General features: G+C 36.6%; 2 protein-coding genes across 2 annotated transcripts; both read right to left on the minus strand.

Moving 5' to 3' along the window:
- Window positions 1-751: 751 nt before the first annotated feature.
- LOC113343176 lies at window positions 752-4,518 on the minus strand. Its single transcript, XM_026587459.1, has 5 exons — window positions 4,348-4,518; window positions 3,958-4,194; window positions 3,040-3,696; window positions 2,253-2,911; window positions 752-2,033 (listed from the first exon to the last, which is right to left on the minus strand). Exons 1-5 carry the CDS (start codon window positions 4,516-4,518, stop codon window positions 752-754), a joined length of 3,006 nt encoding a protein of 1,001 aa, XP_026443244.1.
- Window positions 4,519-6,420: 1,902 nt separating this feature from the next.
- LOC113343177 lies at window positions 6,421-8,292 on the minus strand. The gene is made up of 3 exons (XM_026587460.1): window positions 8,084-8,292; window positions 7,159-7,960; window positions 6,421-6,582 (listed from the first exon to the last, which is right to left on the minus strand). The coding sequence occupies exons 1-3, from the start codon at window positions 8,290-8,292 to the stop codon at window positions 6,421-6,423; spliced, it is 1,173 nt and encodes a 390-aa protein (XP_026443245.1).
- Between the last annotated feature and the right edge of the window lie 1,365 nt (window positions 8,293-9,657).

A 9,657-nucleotide genomic window follows, 5' to 3' on the forward strand; every position in this document is an offset into this window, starting at 1 on the left:
CCCCCTTCCCGCACCGGACTGCAGATCTTGTCATAACCAACCACGAAAGCTCTAGCCAAGTTTGAATCTCCCGACCAAAGGAAATTACGAATCACACGTACACATTGTTTAACAAATTTAACAGGCCATTTATACACAGCCATGTTATGAATCGCATAACTTTAAAGGACAGTTTTAACAAGTACCACACGATCCTGAAAGGAAAGCATCTTACCTTTGTAAACCGAAAGCTGGTCCTTCAGATTATCCACCACGTTACTAATATGGCTATACTTCACCACTCCAGGCATCACCTTAACCCCCAAATATCTATCCGGGAAATAAGTCACTCCCACGCCTAATTTTATTTTTTGATAAGTCAAAAATTGTATTAATAGATAACAAAATTTACAAAAAGTAGATTACAAGAAAAGAGGTTACATCAACCCCAAAAACTTGTAACACTACTTGAAACGAAAATAGGAAACATTAGGGTTTTCAACGGAAATTAAAAAATCAGGTCTTCCTTCATACTGAATTCCCACTTCATTATCAAGATAACAACCATTCTTAGCCATCTTATCTACTGAAAAATTTGCCTCTCTGTAAGTGTGAATTATCCTTATAGAAATATAATGATTGCATAACCTCTCCCATCTTGCTCTTGCAAACCAAGGAATAGAAGAACTTTGTAAAGCTTGAACTACTCCATAGGAATCAGATTGCACACAAATACGATCATAATTCCATTGCATTGCCCATTCCATACCAATTATAATTGCATAGAGTTCCGCCAAATAGTTTTAGTAACTCCAAGACCAATACTAAAAGCACCAAGAACTGCACAGCTAGAGTCTCTTTCCACCACCCCTGCTCCCGCAATGCCTGGATTCCCACGCGCTGCTCCATCACAACAAATTAGAATCTCATTAAGTTCCGGAGGCTGCCATAACACTTCAATAGGCTGCTGATGTCTAACACTTCTATGAACCACACGGAAGTAATCCAACAACACCATATCTTCCACACTGTTGCGCATAAACCCTTTTAGACGGACTGAATATTCTTGTATTAGCTTCAGCACTCTTTTAGAAAAAAGGCCCCAGCTCGGTTTCTGTTTCTCAAAGATGCATTTATTGCGCATAGCCCATAGTTCTGACCTGATTACTAAGTTCACCACCATCCACAAGTCACGGACAATTGCACTTCTTCCCTTAGTTGCCTTGAAAGAAGCCACAATGTTGAAGTTTGCTGTCATACCAAAGATACCAGAAATCCAAGACCACGCACGAGCTGCAAAAGAACAATGAAAAAGAATATGTTCTAGAGATTCTTCCTCAGTTTCACACAGAACACACTTGTTAGTCAAATGAATTTTGAACCTAGATTGAATGATATCCAAAGTAGCACAGGCACCACAAATGAATTTCCAGTTTTGAGCCGCAAGTTTAGGGTGAATTTCCTTCCTCCACAGCATAGACGCTGCATTGAAGCTATCATGTTTCTGACGAATAAGTTCCTTGGCAGAACTTACCGAAAAATCACCTGAAAAGTTTGGCATCCAAACTCTCTTATCTTCACCCCCATTTGGAAAAGGAAGATTATGCATATCCACACCAGCCGCGAGTAAACGGTTCAAGTGATTTTCAGGAAAAACCCATTGGTTATCCCTATAACAATCACTCACCAAAACCAATCTGTCAAGAGTAAAATCATCTAATATCTCTGCAAAACATTTTTCTCCATACCAAACATCATAATAGAGAGAAGTAGACCTGCCATCACCAAGAAGAACTTTAGTGTTAGCCTCCACATATTTATAAACCCTTCTAATGCCTGGAAGAATGGTAGACTTCACCCCATAAGTCTTAATGTAGCCTCTTCGACTAAAAAACTTAACCTTAAGATAACCTGCCCAATTCTTCTTAGAAGTACTGATCTTCCACCATAACTTCATCAACATTGCAAAATTCATAGTAGCCATACGAGATAAACCCAAACCCCCCTCCTCAAAAGGGCAACAGATTTTATCATACGCCACCACAACAGCACGACTGACATTAGAGTCACCAGACCAAATAAAATTCCTAATTGCATGCTCATATTGCACAATGAACTTGCTAGGCCACTTATAAATAGCCATATTATGGATGGAATAACTCGAAATAACAGATTTAACAAGCACAATACGGTCATGAAAAGATAAAAGAAAACCCTTCCAACCAGCAAGATGGGTTTTAATCTTCTCAACCACATTAGCAATATGATGATACCTCACAGCACCAGGCATTATTTGAACACCCAAATAACGATCAGGGAAAGTAGCTACACTCATACCCAAATAATCAACAAGATAATTACGTCTACTCAACGAACCACCACCATAATAAATTTTACTCTTTTGGCGACAAACTGATTGACCCGAAGCACACTCATACTTACCCAACAGATCCACCAGATTATTAATGCTTCGCAAATTTCCTTTACAGAAAATCATAATATCATCAGCAAAAAAGAGATGGGTAGGAGAAATACCACCTCTAGTTACCATGTAAGACATCCTCTTCTCTGCAAAAAGCTTTGTCATATTTCTGCTAAGGACATCCTCCATCAAAACAAAGATCAAGGGAGAAATAGGATCTCCCTGACGTAAACCTCTATTTATCTTGAAAAAACCCTCCGGACTGCCATTCAAGAGAATAGAGATTCTAGCAGAATTGAAGATATGAGAAATCCAAGTGCACCAATGCTCCGAGAAACCATACCTACGAAAAACCTCCAAGACAAAAGACCAACTGACCGTGTCAAAAGCTTGTGTGATATCAAGCTTAAGGCCCAAATTACCATCCTTACGATTGATATGAAGCTCATTAATCAATTCAGAAGCAAGACTAATGTTTTCATGGATGTTACGCCCTTTTATGAAAGCCACCTGTTCTTCAGAAACAAGTTTATCTAAAACGCTCCCAAGTCTAGTAGCTAAGATCTTAGTAAAGATTTTGAAGAAAAATTACTGAGACCAATAGGACGAAAGTTACGAAGAGAATTAGCACCTCTTACCTTGGGAATCAAGACAATTAGGCTAGAATTTACTCCATTTGGGATATGACCAGAATTCCAGCAATAAATAACGGCTCTTAATAAGTCATCTTGAATAATATCCCAGCAGTGTCTATAGAAACATCCAGAAAACCCATCCGGCCCTGGAGCACTGTCTTCCCCTAGATCAAAAACTGCTTGTTTAATCTCCTCAGAAGATGGAATTCTGTCCATGGGTAAACTTTCCTCCTCCGAGATGCTAATATGATCATAATCAAATAAAATAGGATCAATCTCCAACTCCGGCCCATTAAACTTGTCCTCATAATAGTACACAACATGATTTCTAAGCTGCTCATAATCAGAAAAAGTATTGCCAGCACTGTCAACAAGTTCAGAGATAGTGTTAGAACTTCTACGAATTCTAATGCTATTATGAAAGAAATTAGTGTTACTTGAACCCTCCACAAGCCACTTATTTCTAGATTTCTGCTTAAGCATAGTATTCAACTGAGCACGAGTATCATTAAGCTTAGCCATAGCATCCTTCATAATGTCATCCGGGTTTTCATCAGACAGAAGAGCAGCTGCCTCAAACCTCAACTGATCCTGCTTTAACTTAGAATGCACATTACCAAAAACACGAAGATTCCATTCCTTGATAACTCCTTTTAGTCTCTTTAATTTTTGTGTGAAAATAAAATCAAGAGACCCAGAAATAGGCATACTCCAACTATCTCTAACCGTACGAAGGAAATCAGAATGTAAGAACCACATCTTTTGAACTCGAAAAGGAGCTCTTTTGGGTCTTGGAACAGCAAAAGGAAAACCCAAAAGAGTAGAATGGTCAGAAACTTCCTTAGGAAGAGCTTTACACCGCCAATTCTCAAATTTCTCAAGCCAAGCCGCATTAATAATAGTACGATCAAGTTTACTAACAATTCTAATCATACCTGATTGTCTATTCGTCCAAGTGAACTTACTTCCCAAAGCATCAGCTTCAAAGAGATTGTTGTCATCCAACCAATCTGAAATCTCATTAATAGCTGAGGTTCTAGGTTCACGACCACCCTTCTTCTCATCCAAACGAAGAATACAGTTAAAATCCCCAATGACTAACCAAGGAATACCATCACCAGAACTAACAAGTTGCTGCCAAAGACTCCTCCTGGTAACCTGAATATAGCTAGCATGGATAAAAAAAACATGTACACCATCCACCTCAACCGTTATTTCCTGCTTACTGACATTAACAATTGAAAGATTTAGAGTATTTGAATAACAAACTCAAATATTAGCAATAGTAGAAGAAGAAGCATTATTAATAACATGAGAAGAATAACCTTCTCTTAGCAAACCATATCTGAACCCAGCAGAACAGGGAACTTTTGGTTCAGCAATACCAAAAATGTCTGGTTTAAACTCTCTAATCAACTCCTTTAGTTTATCTTGAGCTACATCACGTGCAACTCCATTGATATTCCAAAACAACACCCGCATTTAAACAATAAGGTTTTGATTATTGCTTAGATGTACTTCAGAAGTATTTGAGGAGGATTTTAATCTTGGAGAAGAACCTTTTCTTGCTCGAACTCCTAGCTTTGATTCCTCATCTAAGTCGGATAAAGCTTCAACATCCCTCAAAGTGTCTAGTCTAGCATGAAAAGCCATAAGCTGTTGATGCTTAGCCTTACGTGCAACTTCATCAATATGCCCAAGCTCATGTACACTTGTTGTTTCACCCACAAGAGTACTGTCCAAGATATTAAACTTATTTGAAGAGACGTATTCAGAACTCTCCTCCACAACTTCACAAACAGGAGTATATATAGCATCCGAAACAGGAATCCTACCCGGATTAGGAAGTCTAGTTCTAGCCAATTCAACATTCCCACCAGGCTTAGTATTTGAGGCAACAGTACTCAACGACTTTCCCTTACTAACTAAAACTGAATGCGCAACAACAGCCTTCTCCGCCATAGCTGAAGCATTGCGCATTGCAGCTTCAGACCTGATCAGCTCTTCCTGAAGTTGTTGTTCATAATCAGCAGTTCCAATCCTCACCACTTCAACTTGCACACGAGTATCTGTATCTACTTTCTTATTCTTCTTACCATTCTTCTTATGATTTATAGTGTGCCATGTACCATTATTCTCCCCTTGATGAATAACAAGAGTTTGAGGTTGCTGAGCCTGATGCGATTCTTTCTGCTGTGTTGCTTGGTTTGCTGAAGAACTTCGCAACTCTAAAGTTCTATCTAACTGTAGAGAAGAAATACCACCCAGCTGTTGTGATGAGTTACCAGCAGTTTTTTGAACATCTGTACGTGCATGGACAGCATGTAATGCATTAACTGCATGCTTCTTCCTACACTCTTTATCTAAGTGCCCAACAATCTTGAACTTGGAGCAAAACGTAGGTTGTTTTAGAATTTCAATAGGTTGCAGAAAATGACGTCCATCAACTTCAACATAAACTGAATCAGTATCATGTTTAGAAAAATCTATATCAATCAAAACAGATGCATAATGACCATATTCATGATTTAGGGTTCTCTTATCTACCACAATGGGTTTTCCAAGAGATTTCCCTAAAGCTAAAAGAGTTTTTTCTACCCACATCTCCACAGGAAGGCTAGGAAACTTCACCCAAACCGTTGAATGAGAAGTACATTGCTTGTCTGCGTCAAAACCTGGATACCATTCAATCAAACGAAGAGGCTGATCATTAACAATCCATGGTTCTTTGTTACCAGCCTTGAAAACTTTGTCTTTGTCTTCTTGAGTTAACAGTTTTATAATGAAGAAACCACGGTTCATATGGATAAACTGAACCCTAGCATCTCCCAAACCCCATTGGTGTTCCAGATTTTTTTTGACATCAATGAGCTTCACACCTTTGAGATCTAATCTTCCAATAAGGCTAAATCTCCATATTTGACAGCCTTCTTCATAATAATCCTGAGGAATAACAATTGCCGGTTTTCCATCTCTGGTAGTAGGGTTTGGTAAAGAGCTTATATCAACAGCTGTTGAAACTTGTTTTTTGTTATGTTTTCCCATCACCAATTCAGCAAACGTGAACTTTGGATGATTAGAATCACCCACAGATTTTTCTCCCATCGTAATCACCAAGGATGATTATAGTATTGAGCGCCAGAAATTTTTGAAAAGTTTGTAAACCCTAAAAACTAAGGAAAAATCGCCTCAGAGCCAAGAGAGAGAAAAAAAGTTTTCCACTTTAGTTTCGTGGTCAAAAAAAAAATCAAAAAAAAATAAATAAAATAAAATAAAATAAAATAAATAATAAAAAAATAATCAAAAAACAATCAAAAACACAATCAAAAAAAATGAAAAAAATGATTCCCCAACTCTTTTTAAAAAGAGAAAAAATTTCCATTGCTAAATGGTTCCCATGCCTAAGAAGTCTACAATAGACTGTCTCCTATGCAAAGACCCACCTCCAAAATAAATTTTGCTCTTCTCCCTGCAAACTCGCTGACCAGAAGCTTGTTGATAATCACCCAGGAGCTTCACTAAGTTAATTAGACTCATCATATTACCCTTGCAAAAGATCATAATATCATCAGCAAAAAATAAATGAGTTGGAGCAATACCATTACGCTTCACCATATGAGTCATACTCTTGTTTTGAAAGAGTTTAGTAATGTTCCTACTTAGAACATCCTCTATCAAAACAAAGATAAGAGGATAAAGCGGATCCCCTTGACGCAAACCTCTATTAATCTTGAAAAAACCCTCCGGACTCCCATTAAGAAGAATAGAAATCCTGGCAGACTTCAGAATATTGTGAATCCAAGTACACCAATCCTCTGAGAAACCATGTCTACGAAACACCTCCAAGACAAAAGTCCAACTTACTGTATCAAAAGCTTGAGAAATATCAAGTTTGAGACCTAAGTTGCCATCCTTTCTTTAGTGCAGCTCATTAACCAATTCAGACGCCAAACTAATATTTTCATGAATATTTCTCCCCTTCATAAAAGCCACTTGTTCCTCCGAAACCAAATTATCTAAGACTTTTCCAAGTCTGGTTGCTAAAACTTTGGTAAAAATTTTGAAGAAAAAATTTCTTAGACCAATTGGTCTATATTTCTTCAGGCTATCCGCACCTCTTACCTTAGCAAGCAAAAGAATGAGACTAGAATTAGCCCCATTAGGAATAGTTTTGTTGTTCCAGCAAAAAATAATAGCCTTAGCTAGGTCTTGATGAATTAAATCCCAACAATGTCTATAAAAACACCCCGAGAAACCACCCGGACCTGGAGCACTATCCGCACCCAAATCAAACACCGCCACCTTAATTTCCTCCAAAGAAGGAATAATATCCAACATATGTCTTTCCTCGAGAGAAATAGAATTATGTTCATACTCAAACAACCTATCCTCAATCTGCGTATCTACTCCATTAAATATACTCTCATAATAAGAAACAACATGGTCTCTTAATTGGTCCGGATCAATGATAAGGGACCCATCATCTGTCACCAACTCCAAAATTGTATTGACACTTCTACGAGTATTAATAGTACTATGGAAATATGAAGTATTGCTAGAACCCTCCAAGATCCATTTGTTGCGAGATTTTTGTTTCAACATAATATGCTGCTGCATACGCACCTCCTGAACAGCCACAAGCGCATCCTTCACCTCATTCTGCTTAGAAATGTCAAAAGGGTCCTCATGCGAATTCCTACTAGCCACTTCAAACTTCAATTGAGCCTGTTTGAGTCTTGCATTCACATTACCAAACACCTGTTGATTCCACACCTTCATAGCTACCTTCAATCTCTTCAGCTTGAAAGGAAAAATAAAATCCGGATTACCATACACCGGAGCATTCCAAGAAGTCTCAACCATTCTCAAAAAATCAAGATGCGTAAACCACATTTTCTGAATTCTGAAAGGAGCACGTCTCGGCCTAGAAGAACCAAAAGGATAACCAATAAGAGTCGAATGATCGGAAACTTCCCTAGGAAGAGATTTACACCGCCAATTCGAAAATTTAGTTAACCAAGGTTCATTAATAATAGCACGATCCAACTTGCTAATAATTCTTCTCACCCCCGATTGGCCATTAGTCCAAGTGAACTTAGAACCCAATGAATCTGCCTCAAAAACACCATTCTCTTCCGTCCAGTCACTGAATTCATTAATACTAGAAGTAAGAACATCTCTACCACCCTTCTTCTCATCATTGCGAAGAACACAGTTAAAATCTCCAATTACAAACCAAGGAGTAGTAGAATCCATGCAAATATAAAGTTAGGCTAATTTCACAATAGAAGAAGGATGAAAGACCATGCAAACTAATCTAAATCCTAACAAATTTCATCTATCTTGAATCAAATAGAAAGAGAAAGCCAACACAAAAAGAAAGAGTTCATAAAAATGTTACATTTTATATACGTTAACTCAAAAAACTCTACACACTTCGTTATAAGTCGGAAATTCATTTCTGAGACTACTCTGTAAACTAGATAAACTCCTCTTTAACAGAAAAAGTTTGAAAAGAAGGATGAAAGACCAAGCAGAATCAATCTAATTCCTAATAAAATTCACCTATCTTGAATCAAATAAAAAGTCAAAGCCAACACAAAAATAAAGAGTTCATAAAAATGTTGAATTTTTTATATGTTAACTCAAAAAAGTGTACACACTTTGTTATAAGTCTGAAATTGATTTCTGAAACTAAATTGTAAACTAGATAAACTCATCTTTAACATAAAATGTTTGAAAAATGTATTGTAGTCACAAATAATATGTTCTAAGGCATTACGTCTAGTAAGAATTGCATTTCTATGTACGTTGATACAAGAAAATTTGAAGGTAGGCAAATTTCACAATAGAAGAAGGATGAAAGACCATGCAAACTAATCCAAATCCTAACAAATTTCATCTTTCTTGAATCAAATAGACAGACAAACCAACACAAAAAGAAAGAGTTCATAAAAATGTTAAATTTTATATACGTTAACTCAAAAAAGTCTACACACTTCGTTATAAGTCGGAAATTCATTTCTGGGACTAATCTGTAAACTAGATAAACTAATCTTTAACATAAAAAGTTTGAAAACAAGGATGAAAGACCAAGCAGAATTAATCTAATTCCTAACAAATTTCACCTATCTTGAATCAAATAGAAAGATAAAGCCAACACAAAAATAAAGAGTTCATAAAAATGTTGACTTTTTTATACGTTAACTCAAAAAAGTGTACACACTTCGTTATAAGTCTGACATTAATTTCTGAAATTAAATTGTAAACTAGATAAACGCATCTTTAACAAAAAAAGTTTGAAAAATGTATTGTAATCACAACTAATATGTTCTAAGGCATTACGTCTAGTAAAAAATTGCATTTTATGTATGTTGATTCAAGAAAATATGAAGGTCGGCAAATTTCACAATAGAAGAAGGATTAAAGACCATGCAAACTAATCCAAATCCTAAAAAATTTCATCTCTCTTGAATCAAATAGAAAGACAAAGCCAACACAAAAAGAAAGAGTTCATAAAAATGTTTAATTTTATATACGTCAACTCAAAAAAGTCTACACACTTCGTTATAATTCGGAAATTCATTTCTAAAACTAATCTGTAAACTAGATAAACTCATC

This window comes from Papaver somniferum, unplaced genomic scaffold, assembly GCF_003573695.1.
Source record: "Papaver somniferum cultivar HN1 unplaced genomic scaffold, ASM357369v1 unplaced-scaffold_56, whole genome shotgun sequence".
Lineage (NCBI taxonomy): Eukaryota > Viridiplantae > Streptophyta > Magnoliopsida > Ranunculales > Papaveraceae > Papaver > Papaver somniferum.

What these genes read in the sequence shown, in the direction of transcription:
- LOC113343176 (XM_026587459.1), bottom strand. Translation starts at nt 4,518, where the DNA reads ATGCGGGTGTTGTTTTGGAATATCAATGGAGTTGCACGTGATGTAGCT. An exon ending in GAGAAGGTTATTCTTCTCAT is followed by an intron (nt 4,195 to 4,347) that starts GTTATTAATAAT and finishes AGCTATATTCAG; the next exon opens with GTTACCAGGAGGAGTCTTTG. An exon ending in TAATTGTCTTGATTCCCAAG is followed by an intron (nt 2,912 to 3,039) that starts GTAAGAGGTGCT and finishes TCTGAAGAACAG; the next exon opens with GTGGCTTTCATAAAAGGGCG.
- LOC113343177 (XM_026587460.1), bottom strand. Translation starts at nt 8,292, where the DNA reads ATGGATTCTACTACTCCTTGGTTTGTAATTGGAGATTTTAACTGTGTT. An exon ending in GTGAGAAGAATTATTAGCAA is followed by an intron (nt 7,961 to 8,083) that starts GTTGGATCGTGC and finishes TGGTTCTTCTAG; the next exon opens with GCCGAGACGTGCTCCTTTCA. An exon ending in TCATTCTTTTGCTTGCTAAG is followed by an intron (nt 6,583 to 7,158) that starts GTAAGAGGTGCG and finishes ATCTTTTGCAAG; the next exon opens with GGTAATATGATGAGTCTAAT.